General features: G+C 43.6%; 1 protein-coding gene across 1 annotated transcript in view; it reads left to right on the top strand.

Moving 5' to 3' along the window:
• The window catches only part of astn1 (astrotactin 1), a 1971124-nt gene that overhangs the window by 1828077 nt on the left and 126512 nt on the right, over window positions 1-16535 (top strand). The window contains exons 17-19 of the mRNA XM_048538653.2: window positions 126-394; window positions 4191-4324; window positions 15209-15366. Coding sequence (XP_048394610.1) covers window positions 126-394; window positions 4191-4324; window positions 15209-15366 — 561 coding nt within the window. The remainder of the gene's footprint in view (window positions 1-125; window positions 395-4190; window positions 4325-15208; window positions 15367-16535) is intronic.

The following is a 16535-nucleotide window of genomic DNA, read 5'->3' as shown; positions in this document are numbered from 1 at the left end:
CAAGTATAAATGAATCCGTCTGTAGCTGTACTACTAATTGCATTAATTACACACTTCATTACTCTCTAATATGGGATATGCATATTTAAATTGTGCTGTAATAATATCTGATTCTTTTCATGCAGGCAATTCTCCATCTGATGAATCCGAGGAACGTGAGAAGGATCCAAAGTCTATAACCTTTCCTGCCTATGTTAGCAGTCTTCTCGATTCGGGCGATGATCTTATGTCATCAGGGGTGAGGATGTACTGTGAAAACAGGGGTGTTTGCCCTACGTCCTGTCATCTATGCCACCTAACAGGAGGCCAGAACAGGCAAGAAGAGCCTGTCTTACTGGAAGTCACCAAGGCTGCTCCCTTGTATGAACTGTTGAGTGACAACGAGACACAGAAAGTAAGTGTATGGGTCAGCACTCCACTCTCAGAATTGGTTTTGCAGTAGACTGTAAAGATAAGACTTGACTGTTCATAAAGTGAGAGTCGTTTGTAGGTATTTTCCTAATCAACCCGTTCTGAGATGTTACAACACGTTTCCGGAGCTGGTTTGGACTCAAACCCGGGTCTCCTGGCTCAGAGGCAGGGGCGCTACCACTGCGCCACAAGAGCTCCTGTAAGTCATTCATCACTTTGGCAGGAGTTTCCATTCTACTGGGCTTCCCTCCCCGTCCTGGTGAGAAAGTCAATGTGAAGCTCATCCCTCTGTCACCCCAACCAGCAACAGTTCTGCAGGCTGCCTCTCATGACGTTAACATCCAGACATAAGTTCACTGGCACAGGGATAGGCCTCAGTCCAACACCGAGCTGTAAGTCTGGCTCCATGAATCAGATAGCCAGCATTTTTCTATTCCCAGCAGCAGTTTGGTGTCACGGAAGACATGTTGGAAGACATGGGTGGTAGGTTGGGTGTGATGCGAATTGGTAGGTCCAGAACAGGGGATGCCCAGTGAGCAGAATACAAACCAAGGTGCACACGTAGGGAAGTAGAAATTGAGGGAACAGGGCCAGGTCTCAGCAGGATGTCTCCTGTGAAGGACTGATGGAACCTACAAAAGGACATTCTTCCGCTTTTCCCAACAGCTGGTCTGAGACGCAGTGGCCTTCATACACGGCCTCCTACCACACTTGAGAAATTGCGACAAGGCTAGAAGAGACACTTCAACAGTCAATAAAGGACTTAATTTACCCAAGAGTGTGTTGTCCACCCACATGTGGGCCACGCATCAAATTATAATTGGGTGGGAAAGGGTGGGATGTGAAAAAGATGACCTTTATTACCTATCAGCCAACCTCCCCCTGAGGAAGCATGACATTCTGCCCTAATTATTGAGATGGGTTTGCTAAGTGTGACATTCAAGCACACCAATTACTAGATGAAGACTGGGTAAGATTAAAAATTACATTGGCCTATCCTTCTTCAGGTCATGGTTAAACTTTAATACCAATGAAAAATGTTGCACTGGACCAGAGTAGAAGCCAGGAAGTAAAGAGCAGGATGAGGGGTAGGAATCATGGGACCTGATGCTTCTCCTGTTTCTAGACCTTGTGTACTCAGTGCCCTCAACCTTCCTATTTGTAATTCTCAACAGCCTCTGTCAAGTATCTTCCTGATTCTAGCTGCGTCCAGTATAACAGAATAATGCAGCACTCATTAGGTGATTGTAGTCATGATCCCTTTTGCAATTCAGTTGACAAATTGTGTACTTAATCTCACACAGAAGCAGAATGGCAAGATTTATGCAATATTCTAAATAATTATTGACCTTGCATTAAACATAAAACCATAATATACTTTGACAGTATTGCATTTCTAGTGCAGTAGAGTGCCAACAGATTCAAGAACAGCTTCTTCCTCTCTTTTATCAGACTTATGAATGGACCTCTCATATATTAGAGTTTATCTTTCTCTGCACCTTCTCTGTAGCTGTTACACTGTATTCTGCATCATGTTCTGTTACCCTGCTGTACTTACCTAAGGTATGATTTGTCTGAATAATGCACACCAGATTTCACTGTGTCACTGTACATGTGACAATAATAAATCAAATCAAAAATTTAAGTCAGCATAAGACAACAGGCTTACCTTGACAACAAAAGACTGTTTCAAACTAATTCATAAACACTTCTACCAAACAAAATCACCATAACATTCCATCTGAAGAATATGAGATTGCAGTAAATACCTTTCTCAATGCATATGCATGAAGTTGGAGCATTTTAACAAGGCAATTATTGCTTCTGAGGTGTCAATGCTAGCTTTAAAATGAGCAATTCTCATCGTGTTCGTTACAGTCACATTTACAACATTGTTCCCCCATATAATAGCTCCTGAACTGATGCACGCTTAAGCTATAGATTCCACATTCGGTTTCAAGGAATTCATTACCTTGGCGATTGCAAGTTTTGCTGACTCCCAGTTAATTGAGCATTTCTTTCTTAATAAATTAAAAAGTGTTCTGCCTCCTTTGCTGCCCCTCCTCCTTCCCATTTTAAAGCTTCCTCCTTTCTCTGCCGACCTTGCACCCGCCTCCTTTATCCTCTTGCAGCATGCTGTATTTACTCCCTCTTCTGGGCTGTTCCTTTTTTTCTCCCCACTTGCAGTGTCTTTTCCTTCGTACCCCTCTATTTGCATGTTCTACCTGTCCCACTTCTCCTTCCCTGACATCCAGATTCAATTCACTGCCCCCGATCTCCTTCCCCAGCCAAGTGAGTTCAGTGCACTGATCCAACCTCACCAAGCACAAACCCAGTCCAACATGTGACTCAATTGCTAACAGCAATCCCAGCTCAGTGCTCACCTCAAACATTTCCACTCCAAGCTGTTCCTTCAGTTACAAAGGAGTTATCCCCCGTATTTACTCCTGATAGATTCCTTCTAACTGACAAACGCTTCTTCGCCACAGAAGCCATCACCCTAAACACACACACTGTTGAATGATGAGGCCACAGCAGATACCTTCCAATTGCCAATACACTAAGCTGGAAGACTTTAACCAGGCAATTACTCCTGTATTCATTGCAACTCACAGTAGCACAAACAAGATTTAAATAATTTGTGATTGGATGAGTAGCCAGCTGCAGATTCTGTTTTGCTCAGGTACACGGGGGTGACCTTGTCCTTGTCTATTGCACCATGCTTCCCTTCCCTGGGTAAGATTGCCAAGGAATAGGAATAGATCAGTTTGAGCATATGTTGCTTAAAATTGGAGTAGAACTTTGGCGGTGAGGGGCTGGTCACTCCTGTACTAATAAACGTGAGAAATTGCCCTGGTTTTGTACAACTCAGATTCTAGAAGACACAATATTGTTGTTTTGGCACAGGGTAAGTTCACACATTCACAATTATAAAGTGTGACCCAGTAGCAGAAGACCACAAGGTTGTCTTATAACCAGGGTTACCCTTCCTATGAGCTTCGTCTCATTTTGTTTGTTTGGGAAAAAGATGCTGTGCTGACGTGGTCCCAGCGCAGGGCGGCGACCATCCTGTTCCTCATTTGCTAATCTCTCTGGATGTTTAATGCTTACCATGTTGGTAATGGATTAGCCTGTGACTGGCTCATTTGACCAGGCGTTCTGAGAGTTCCCCTGCATTTCCATTCTGATAAAACAGGTAGCTACATGTTACAGGCTGTTAGTGATAGATATTCCTGTGTTCTCTTCACAAAGCAAGACCTGAAATCTTTTGTTTTGGTTAAGATCAGCACTGAAATGAGGTTAAACAGGGCATGTGGTAACAAACTGGCCAAAAGCAGTAGTTGAGTGATTCATATTTGGTTCATTCTTCGGGGGAGGGAGGGACGAGTGGGACAGGAACTTGGGGATTGCTCAGTGTTACAGTTGGTTTCCATGAAGAGTGAAGATGAAATACCTCCCTTGTTGCTTTGTGCAACAGCACAGAGCACGAGGCTGAGCGATTCATGATCTCCTTTCACCTAGAGCAGCCATACTCCCCACCCCAGCCCCCTCAGAACTGGGAATGCCCTACACAGATCAATGACCTTTCGATCTGATACTACCTGAGCTTCCATCACCCACCTTTCATGTTCATTTTTTCTGTTTGGCTTACGCATTTGCTTCTGATAATCAATGCATGAAAATTAGGTTAAGTATCATTGTGGAGAGCGCATTGCACTGTGGGCAAGCTGGAGACCATGAATCTACAAATGGATTTCATCTTGTGATTTTCTTTTAAGGCTATCTACGAAGCAATGTTGAGCCAGCTCTGGTGTTCAGGAGGTGGTGATGTTATCGATGATTGGTGTCGATGTGATTCTACAACTTTCAGTGTTGATGGCCTACCAAACTGTGCGCCCCTGCCTCAGCCAGTGTAAGTTTCTCTCCTTCAGTATCCATTACACCAGATTGTGACATGTTCCGGTAGCATTCATTTGGAAGTTATCCTTCACCGTGAATGCTGGGGGTGTGACTTTGATCATGTCTCATGACAGTTCAAAACACTGATGCATTGTCATGCTAGGACCTTGTGATGCTCTCTACTTAAACAGGTTGAGGAAGATTACTCTAGAAATATATTTTTTTAAGCATTAGTTTAAAGGGTGAATATTTTGAGTGCAATATTAAAGACAACGGAGATGTGAGGTGCTACCCCAATAATTCATGATTTAGAATACACTCCTAACCTCCTGCAACAAAAGCGTCCTGTTAAAACAAAAATAATGTGTTTTACATTTGTCCTCCCCCCACCCCCCCACCCCGGCCGTAGTCTTGGTCCAGGCTGTCACATCTGATAGTTTATTTGTATTCAGACAGTGGTTACTGGTGTTTGGAGATTTGCTGGTTTGGTGTCCTGGGGCATCAGCAGACAGGCACAGCCTGTTCTTGAACGTAACATGAGTGTCAGTCCCTAAAGGAACTCCTGGGGCCTATGTGAGTGGAGATGGGATCAACTGGAGTGTAAGAGAGACGAAAGCGCTGACCGCTCCTGAATGAGAGAGAATGAATAATTCGCTAGCAGACTCGCATGAATCAAATGCAGAGAGCATAACAAGTGCAACAGAAAAGTAGGAGGCAGGAAGGGTGATGGAGAACATGGGTGAAGGATAAAGGGGGAAAGCAACGACAAACTGCAGTTAAAAAGTGTCATTAACAGCAAAAAAAAATTCACGAGGTGCTTCATTGACGGGAACGTGGCTAACCAACACTGATCAGTAAATAGGATTCGGGACATCTTCATAGCTAAGATTCCTAAAGGAGCACAAAGTGGAAGAATTTAGAGATAAAATTCTAGAAAACAGGATTTTAGGAGGCAGAAACTTTGCTGCCAAGGGTGAGGTGAAGATAAAGAGGAGAGTTGCACCATTGCAGGCATACAATCAATTTACAGTTGTTCAATATTTGTTTGGTCATTAAAGTCCAGTGCAGTATTGTTTGGCTGCCTTACAAACGCAAATAATATCCACGGGGGATAAAAGTCCAATGAAGTAAGCTGGTAAGGTTCTTGCCCCAGGCAGTCTGTCTGAATTTGCCCAGATCAGTGGGAAAATGCAAACACTTAACTCTGGGACACTCGGAGTTCAGACCTACCTGTGGCCGAGATAAAGACACCAAATGACAACAAGAATTTAACCGAAAGTTTATTTTTAAGTTTAAAAATGGAAGGTAAATAACCAAGAGAATGGAGCAGTGAGTGAAGGGACCAGGTGGACTGAGTGGTTGAGCGTGGGCTGGAGTGAGGGACACCAGTGAGAGAGACGGGATAATGTAAGTCTCGATGTGAGGAGTAGTTTCACCCCTGAGGACCTGGATGAAGCAATGGTAGAAGCTGAAAGCATGCCAGAATAAACACATGGAAACAGCCAGGACAGTGAAGGACCTAGTCACAGGGCCAACGTCACAGAGCACAGGGTGTAGGAGGACGATGGCAGAGTGCCTTCTGTGTGGCCGAACACGGAGGAAAATCAAAGGGGCACGGATCTCTGAAACTGTTTCAAGAAATGAAGAGCTGTGAGCTTTCCAGACTGTTTGTAGTGAGGTGGGGGCTTGGGGTGGTTGTGGTGGTTGTAGTTGGGGGGTGATGGGGCTGTGGTGGAATGGGGGGGATTGATGTGAAATAGAAGAAGAAAGAGAGAGAGAAAAACAGATGACTTGAGGGAGAGAACATTCTGTATAAGCCTGGATGAAGCATTCGCTTTCTGATGAGATATTTGGACCTCGTCCCATATTGTTGGACAGCAGTGATTGTCAATGTACCTGAGTTTGCTGGTCAAAGTGGGTTAGCCAAGGGATAACAGAAGTCCTGTTATCTTGATTCAACCAGTCACAGCAGGAGAATTGAGTGCTCTTTCTAAACTATCTGTGATTAGTTATTAGCTTTCACTTGTGTTTCATTTGTACCCCATCGGTGGGTCTAACAGCAACAAAAGATGGGTTTAGGTGGGATTCACAGCAGAGTAACAGGCCGTTCAGCCCAATGACTTTGTTACAGTTTAAGCTCCATATAAACCTCCTCCCATCTTCTTCATCCTGCTGTACACCAAAACCTTTCACTTCTTTTTTTTCTCCGTGATGTGATCATCTCGCTTCACCTTGGCGCATCTCCACTGTCTGCCTAAATTACTCAGTGTGATATAAACTTCCATTTCTCATCACTCTATCCCCTCAATTCCCTATTGAACATGTCAGATCTCTCTGTCTATTTTTGGGAGTGTCCCACAAGTGGAAGCATTTTTTTTCTTTATTTATTTCAACCCTGTCCATGTCTTTCCAAACCTGAATCTGGTCTCCCCTCATTCTGTGTTTTTCTGGAACAAACAGCCCTGGCCTTATCTGTGACAAATCACCATGTTGTGGCAGCGATCCTTTGTTATGAGGTAGGGAAGGGACAATTTGGCAAGTTTTCCAAAATCCAGTGACACTTGGTAGATCTAAACCTATGGATGTCGACTAAGGCAATGTACTGCCTTCGTGGTCCCTGTAATTGAGTAGCCTGCCTGGCTATATTACCAGCTGGATGAGATGTATCAATGGATGGGGCAGTGGGGATGGGGAAGAGGTTTAATATGAGGGACAAAGGGCAGCACAGTGGCTCAGTGGTTAGCACTACTGCTTCACAGTGCTGCAGATCCAGGTTCGATTCCACCCTCGGGTGACTGTCTGTATGGAATTTGCATGTTCTCCCCGTGTCTGTGTGAACTTCGTCTGGGTGCCCTGGTTTCCTCCTACAGTCCAAAGATAAGCAGGTTAGGGCAGATTGGCCATGCTAAATTGCTCCATAGTATCCGGGGAGGTGCAGGCTGGGTGGGCTAACCATGGGAAATGCAGGGTTACAGGGATCAGGTGGGTTCAGGTGGAATGCTGTTTGGAGGGTTTGTGCAGACTCAATGGGCTGGATGCCCTGCTTCCACACTGTAGGGATTCTAAATAATTCAAAATAAATTATTCAACAGTATTTTTTTAAAGAAAGGAGCAGTGATTGCATTTAACAATAAATCAGATTTGAGTGAATATGAACATCATCAGAAATGCATCTCATTACAGAGACAGGCAGCATCTGTTACTCGAGCAGTTGGATAGTAGGAAGCACGCTTGAGGACTCCAAATGTTCCCTAAAGATCAAGAGTCAGATTTATCTGACACTGTACACTTGTGATTTTAATTTATCTCAATGGGATGGGGAAGGGCCCACTTTTCAATAATGCATGGTATTTTACAGAAGTGATCTCCGGGGCATTGTGTTTTAATAATTTATATACTTGCCAACTGCTTGATTGCATTAACCACCCAAAATGCTAGGAGTAGATCCGTAATGGCTGATTCCTGATTTATAGACTGGGCCAAATTGACAGTAATTAAAATGAAAGCTTTGCCACAAAGACATTTTAATCCACTAATATAAGTTCAGTGCAATCTTTGAAGCCCTTAATTTTTCTTTGTTAAAATAATGATAATCGCTCAAAGAAAGTCTATGCTTTGAAGAGCATGGATGAAAAGACCGTTTTGTTCATTGAGTAATAAAGGCCAAGCATCTAAGGTTAATGGATGTCACCTTGAAACTAAATTCTGGTAATTCTCCTCTGAGCAGGATTTATATTTGTTTTTATTTTTAATGCTACTTCTTTTACTTCTTTCGTGGGGTATGGATCAAGGGGTCACTGCTTAAAAAAGGCATCATTCATTTAAAATGGATGAGGTATTTTTTTTCCCCCCGCAGAGTGTTTGGAATTCTCTCTATTTCCAGAAGAGGTGGTGGAAGCAGAGTTTTTAAATAGTTTTTCAAGGCAGGGGTGGATAGATTCTTGTTAAACCATGGGGTGAAACATTAACGGATTAGGAAGGAACGTGGAGTTGAGGTTACAGTCAGATCAGCCAGGATCTTCCTAAATTATGGAGCAGACTTGGGGGGTGCTGAATGGCCTGTTTCTGCTCCAAGCTGCATGTTCTTATGTTGATATAACCTTGTCACTTGCAAGGCCACTAATCTCCTGTTACTGATGCTCTCGGACTGAGTGGTTTGCTATGTCCTTTCAGAGGGCAGTGAAACATCAACCACATTTGAGAGGGCCTGGAGTCACTTGCAGGCCAGACCATGTAAGGATGACAGATCTCCTTCCCTAAAGGATATTAATGAACCAGGTGGGTTTTGGCAACAATTGGTGAGAGTTACATGGTTGCCACTGTTGAAACCAGACTTCCATTCCAGATTTTATTAATTGGGTTTAAAAATCTACCAGTGGCCATCCTCTGTTGGTCTGTAATCTCACTGTTGGCTTGTTTTCCTGTCAAGTCCAGAGGAAGAGAGTTTGTACAAGTGCAGGGATCCTGACATGATCCATGGAAAGCAGTTGTGCTGTGAATGTTAGTTGAATCCTACCTGTCCTGTCTGTGGCCTATCTATCTCTTCCGTCCGGGCTTGAAGTTCTGCCCAGTACTCCACCTAACTTTGACCTTGAAGTAGTTTATTCAATCTTTATATTCTGCAACCTTAATGGTGGAACCCTCAATGATTTGACCTTTCTTTTTAACGGCTTTGTCCACCTGCATTCACATTTTCTCAAAACACAACTCATTTCCGTTTGTACAAAATAGCATCTGTCACCTGTTTGCCCATTCAATCCCATTCATGCCCTATGGGAAAGTTTGACAGTGTTCCGTAGTGTTTGGCCAATTCTCTCCTTTTGTGGTGTCAGTGCATTTTGATTCAAAACTCTCAGTGCCTGCGCAAAATCATGAGAGCAATAGGGAAGAAATGATGCAACACCAATCCGAGTTCAGACCTTTTCCAAATCTTCAACCAAACAATTAATTAATTACATACATTCAACTAAATGTCCATTGATGCTACTACCTTTGCTTCTATTATTTTCTCCTTGTTTGTCTCTTGAAGTGAAGATGACCACATTCACATTCAGGAGCTTTGTGTAGAACTCTCGTGGGTGTGTCGGGGCTTCCTGAGATCCATACGGAATTTCCTGCTGTGAATAGAATTGAAATTCATTGTCATGTGTACTTTTGCATGAAAAATAAAGTGAAATGTTTTGTAGGTCACCCACCACGGTGTCAACATCAATGACAGGAGTCATATACAGCAGTAAAAATAAGTAAAATTAAGACAAAGATCATCGCAGTTCAGTTAAAGTCTCCTGGGCTTGGGGAAGGTTGATTTAAGGAATGATGGAAACTGAAGATGCAGCTGGGATGAGACCACCTCACCAAGCCGCTGGATACCAGCCTGAAGCCTCACCGAAGAAGACCACCATGATGGGCTGAGACTGCCACTCCTGAACAAGACCACCACCTGGGCTGCTGAAATACATGGACGCTAAAGATGGAAAAGACCTCCATACCAGGTCAAGCACTGTGTCCAATTTTGGGCCCCACACCTCAGGAAGGACATACTAGCCCTGGAGCATGTCCAGCGGAGATTCACACGGATGATCCCTGGAATGGTTGGTTCAACGTATGATGAACGGCTAAGGATCCTGGGATTGTACTCATTAGAGTTTAGAAGGTTGAGGGGAGATCTAATAGAAACTTACAAGATAATGCATGGTTTAGAAGAGGTGGACGCTAGGAAGTTGTTTCCGTTAGGCGGGGAGACTAGGGCCCATGGGCACAGCCTTAAAATTAGAGGGGGTAAATTTAAAACTGAAATGAGACCACATTTCCTCAGGCAGAGAGTGGTGGGCTTGTGGAATTCATTGCCGCAGAGTGCAGTGGAGGCCAGGACGTTGGATGCCTTCAAGGCAGAGATCGACAAATTCTTGATCTCACAGGGAATCAAGGGCTACGGGGAGAGTGCAGGGAAGTGGTGTAGAAATGCCCATCAGCTATGATTTAAATGGCGGAGTGGACTTGATGGGCTGAATGGCCTTACTTCCACACCTATGTCTTATGGTCTTATGGTCTTATGGACTGCCACACCTAGAGACCGCCACTTCGGGCACTCAGGCCTAGCTGTTGACCTGGAACAGGGGAGTCAGCCCAGCACCTGCCCTTCGCTCGCTGGGAAACCCCAGACTGGGATGGAACTGCGTCCGGCTCATCCTAATGTTGCTGCTACCGGAGACCACCACCTTCGCAGTCTGTGCTCCATGCTTAAAAGAAAAAGTGAGGAAAAAGGAAAGAAAAAGGGCAAAAGTTATAAGAAGAGAAAGAAAACCAACTGGAGTAGACGAGCTACAGGCACCTGAATTATGAATGAGTTCCATGGCTCAGGATTTTCTCTCTCAGCCTGTATGCATTTGCTTTCAAAGGTGACTGCACCATTTTTAGTTTGCTTTCTCCCTCCAGGTAGAGCTTTTCCCAGGACTCTCAAAGCAATAGCAAAACTCCTAAGTGAAGCTTTTAGAGTGTCCATGTAGTTCATTTAATCACTGTGGTACCATACCACAGAATAAAGTTGCCCAAAGAAAGTTAGTTTTGATGAATGAGTATTGGGCATCCTGGCTGCATCACTGGCCTTAACTGGTTTTGACTGGTTCTATATAACGTAGACACCTGGCACGTCAGCTTGGATGAACACTTCAGAGCCTGCTTTTTTTTAAAAATCTTCGTCTGCTCCTCCAAAGCTTTCAAAGACAGCTTAATGAAAGCATTTGGGCTTCTTGGCATGATGCTGGGTCACAATCTGAGCCTTGCATGCAGACAGCAGAGTGGGCATGCATATTTCTCTAAAGACTTGAAGCTTGATAGGAAGGCTCACTTGCCTTTTATTCATCGACTGAGCTCAAAGTCTGCTGAAGCCTATGCACTTGGTTTGGCAATTCTTGCACGTGGTTTGTTGTCAGTGCAGACAGCTCAAGAGATTGCTCTCATGCCATGTGTCTGGTAAGAGTCCTTTCACGAGACTCATTGTGCACCACAAGCAGAAAATCTAAATACATCTATTGTCTTCTTTATGTTCAGATGGTTAATTTTTCATTAAAACATGATTGTTTTGTCAAACATGTATCTGCCTTAATTAGTCTCCCAACAGTCACTCACTGACTGACATCCATTTCCTGTGTGTGAAATTTCCTGTGTGTCCATTTCCATTTTGTGTGAAAGTGCCCAAACTGATGAATTGGCTTGTCAGTAACTGATTTACCTTACCCTCCCTTTTTCAGTGGAGGTGCTACATTGCTGATCCTGGGACTCTCCACATTTGTTGCATCAAAATCCTGATGAAATACTTTCGCATTTCCCTTGTTTCTTCAGTAACCTGTGGTGTGCGTAATAATATTTTTTCAGTGCATTCACCTTGAACGCCTACATTTTTATTTTGATTGCTATTTATAAACACCAATACAAAGTACTTAAAACCTTCATACTGAGTTTTCTCTCTTTTTATCCAAAGTCTCTCATTAATCTGTTACTTTTAAGATGCCTATAAGAGGCCTTACTTTTGCCTTTTATGCTATCTGTCAGACCTGTCGAATTCCCAATTACCCTTTTAACCCCTCTTTTTATCCCCATCCCCACTACAATTTATGCCTCATGATAGTCTTTTGTGTCAGCCTTTGTCTTGTCATATGTCTCTCACTTAAGCTTCAGTTTAGTTTCAGTCTATTATGTCACTAAAACTATCCCTCGGTACTCTCTATTGTCTGCGTTATGAGAGTGAATTTGATCCAGCTCTTCTCTGATGATTCCCAAATGCTGATCCATTGGCTTATGCCAGCTTTTTTTTTCGGCTTACTGTTTTCTGCTTTCACTGCAGTTTACAGTTTTCCTGTCCCAGTTATCCTTATCTTTGAATTTCCAATGTGACAGTGAGCATTTCCCAAATGCTGCGGTCTTCCCATATTAACTGTTAGTCGTGTTTTATTTCCCCACAGCTAATTTAAACAGTTTTTCCATATTATATTAGGACAAAAAACTCACAGAAATGGTGGGCCATTTTTTCCATATTAGATTCGGAAAAGACTAATGGAAGTGGTGGGAGAGGGAAGGTCGTCAGCAGCCAGAGTTGGTATAGATGGAGCAACGACATGGAGATGGAAATGTGACAATTTTTAGTGTGTATAACAGGCCAAAATTGAGAATAATAGGAATGCATTCTCTAAGTTGTTATTGATTAATAATTGCTATGCCTACACCTAACTTTCAAGGTATTAAGTTTATTTATTGCACATATGTTGTTTCTTCTGAATGAGTTGAATGCTTCTCCATGGATGACTGCTGAATGCCAGATAATTTGTGTTGTGTGATCTGTTTTTTTTAAGTGTGTTTGCATATATGACTGGCTGAACGTAGTATTGTTAGATTTTGGGATTAGTGTATAAGTAAACAATCATCTTCACTTAAACTCATGAAAATCTTGCCTTTTTTTAATCAAATTGTTCACAAAATTGAGGGTTAAGACATGAACTATCCTTAATTCAGAGCGTACAGATTGCAAGCAGTTGGGATGTATAGCATGATTTCAATAGTCCTCATTCTGTAACTGTAATGTTAATACTTCAGCATTTTGTTGAGTAGTAACATTACGGTTTCAGTGAATATGCATGAATGACACAGTAAACTTCAGAAATAGATTCTGCAAAATTCCAATGGGAAGATAAAACATTGCTGGTGGTGAATGTGTGAGATATTTTATTGAAGTATGTATTAAATACCAACGCATTGAGTGGATATATGCTGTATGGCTCTTGAGGAAGCACATTTTTATGGATAGAGATAGTAGTAACTGCAGATGCTGGAGAATCTGAGACCACAAGGTGTTGATCTGGATGAATGCAGCAGGCCAAGCAGCATCAGAAGAGCAGGAAGGCTGACGTTTCAGGCCTAGACCCTTACGTTGTGTTTATTTAAATAGGATTCCATAGCTCAATTGCACAACTCTAGGCAAGGTTCTTCTCCCTCATGTGAGGCCTTGTTCATATATGATGGGTACAGAAAAATTAGGTAAAATCCCACACTTGAGTGCTTCCAAGAGCAGTTATTGCTGAAGTTCATTTAGGTTTTGGACCCTTGACACGGCACTAAAATGTCTGGCCCAAAAGTAGCAAATGTCATCCTTCATGGCAGTGACAATGACACATTTTTCCATCCCACAGGTGGTTTGAAAAACAGCCAATCACATTGTATCTCTGTCTCTTGTCCAGCTTCACAGATTGCACTGGCCTGTCTACAAGCTCAGCTATCATATTGCATTCCAGTGATGGCCTCCCTCCTCAGCCTTGCACCATTACTTCAGGAGCTTCTCAAAGATCTCTCCTGGAGATTCCTCCTCCATAACTGCATGTTATTGCTTAAAAACACAATCTTGGGGACAGCCTGTTCTAGCACACAGTAACCAACTATACCTGTCTGCTTCTTGCAGTGTCACATTGTCTCAAATTTAGCGTTCTCATCATTACAGCTACGTCCTTCAAAGGTCCCACCCATTCTAGTCTGTGTTCCAATCTGGACCATTCTGTCCTCTTGCACTCCTCTCATATCCTTCACCCAACCCTTGGTAATTGTGCTGTCAGGTCCCAAGGCAAGATTCTGGTGCTAACCTCCTGAAGGTGAGAATGGAGGTGAGCAGGCATGGCAGCTCCCTGGCACAGTTGGGCATGGATTTGCTCCCCATCCACCGTCAGCATGGACCTTGTCAATTAAAATCAAAAGTCGCTTACAAAGCATCACCAAGCTGCCTTGAGAGCACATTCAGGATATGAGGATGTGAGTTGATCACTGACCCTCAGGCCTCGTGGTCTGGCAGCTACGGCCATTCGTTTTCTTCACTTTCGTAAAGTGGGCGATGACAGATACCAACACCCACTTGAATGTGATCCTGGCGTCTTCGTGGAAAATCTTCCCCCAGATCTCTAGCGTGGGTCTCAGTACCTTAAATATCTCAAATTCTTCAATCAATCCGTAGGCTGGCATGGTGGCTCGGTGGTTAGTACTGCTGCCTCACACTGCTCGGGACCTGGGTTCAATTCCACCCTTGGGTGACCATCTGTATGGAGTTTGCATATTCTCCCCGTGTCTGCATGCATTTCTTCTGGGTGTTCCAGTTTCGTCCTAAGGTCCAAAGATGCACAGGCTTGGGTGTATTGGCCATGCTAAATTGTCCGCAGTGTCCAGCGATGCGCATGCTAGGTGAATTAGCCATTGGAAACACAAGGTTACAGGGATAGCATAAAAGGGTGGGACTGGGTGGGATGCTCTTCGAAGGTTTGAGCGGACTTGATGGGCTGAATGGCCTGTTTCCACACTATGACTCACTGATAGCACACCCCCACCTTTGGCATTTATGTATTTTCAATGTGGTTGCTGCTTAAGCCATTTTAATCGCAGTAAGGACTACAAGCTGTTATTACAATATGTCCTATTCTACATTGGAGCAGTTGAATGTAGATTAGATTAGATTCCCTACAGTGTGGAAACAGGGCCTTTGGCCCAACAAGTCCACACCGCCTCTTGGACCATCCCACCCACACCCATTCCACTATAACCCACACACTCCTGAACACTACGGGCAATTTAGCATGGCCAATCCACCTAGCCTGCACGTCTTTGGATGGTGGGAGGAAACCGGAGCACCCAGAGGAAATCCACGCAGACACGGGGAGAATGTGCAAACTCTGCACAGACGGTTACCCGAGGCTGGAATCAAACCTGGATCCCTGGTGCTGTGAGGCTGCAGTGCTAACCACTGAGCCACCATGCGCCCCAATACCCTTCATTCCATGTGATATTCTCCAGTTACTCATTGACATTTTTGTGTAGTCCCTGATTAATGTTGAGATGGATTATTCTTTTTCAAATGTTCCTTTTCTAGTTTGAGATTGTCACCGGCACATGAACCCAGTAGCTCCTTGGTGGCTTTGGAATGGCACCACACGGAGCCCACCATCGGGGTGAAGATTGTCGACTACCTGATCAGTTTGGAAAGAGTCACCATCACTGACCGCACAGAAACATCCAAGATTGAGACGGGTGAGTGTGGTCTTAATTAGAACAGGGATTCCAAACTGGAAGGAGCTGAACACGTTGTGTGTTTAGCCAGCACTCGGAGCAGACAAGAATAGAGAGGGGTGGGAGTTGTCACATTACCCTGGCCTGTTTTAAAAAATGTATCTCTGAAGAATTTCTGAACTGTGTCTGACTTGCCGGGAAATATTCTGTTATCAGCCATTCATTTGCGCACAGGGATAATGTGGAGACTGTAATATTTATTCACAATGAAAAATCCTTACTAGAATTGACAAAGCGGCCTTTGAATTTAAATATACTAAATAAATCTTGAAACATTCTCAGTAATATGGACTGTTCTGCTTCAAAATGAGCTCTGCTAACAATTTCCCCCATGATGGATACTTGATTTGCTTAGCTGCCAGCTCTGAATATGCTCAAATTTGATTCGGATCCTGTACCTTCCAGAGGTAATACAGTCAGACATTGTTTTGTCACCAGTGTATCCACATGTAAAAGAATTCAGATTTTTGTCAATCTGTTTGCGAATCTGGATCAATAATGGCTTAGTTGCTGACTTACCTGAGTTTGACCGTATTTGAATTCAGTCCAGAAACACTGGGCGCGGCTGGCATTTTACTGCCCCTCAATAAATGTCCTGAAGGAGGCAGACCTGAGCAGTCGGTGAGTTGGTGCATGCACAATGCTGATAAATGGAGAGTACCAGGACCATGTTTCAATTCTGCAAAGTGCCTTGTGGTGTGCAGTGTGAAGGTGCCAGTGTTTCTCTGCTGATGCTCCCCATGTCCCACACTGAGGGGAGTAAAGGCTTTCCTTTTTGAAGGAACAGCAGTACTTGAAAACAAACATATTGGTCACATTGGAGATGTATTTTGAAAGATCCAAGGTGCATTGGACTAGTGTATCTCATTGCCCCTTTTACTTCTGGGCAGCCAGTAGAGTTTGCCGTTTTGGGTGGCACCTTCAAAGCTTTCCATGTTGTAACTGACAGGTGGGAGTCCGCAAACTGCCTCTAATATGGTGAGTGATGGAAGATCTGTCTGTCTGTAACGATTGTTGGCCACCTTGAGTATTATATAGTATTGCAGCCACCCAGGCAAGTGGCAAGAACTCCATTATATCTATGAGCTGGGCATTGCAAATGGTAAAGAGGGAGAGAGAAACTGTTGGAT

This window comes from Stegostoma tigrinum, chromosome 8, assembly GCF_030684315.1.
Source record: "Stegostoma tigrinum isolate sSteTig4 chromosome 8, sSteTig4.hap1, whole genome shotgun sequence".
Classification (NCBI taxonomy): domain Eukaryota; kingdom Metazoa; phylum Chordata; class Chondrichthyes; order Orectolobiformes; family Stegostomatidae; genus Stegostoma; species Stegostoma tigrinum.
This window is presented reverse-complemented; position numbering and strand designations above follow the sequence as displayed.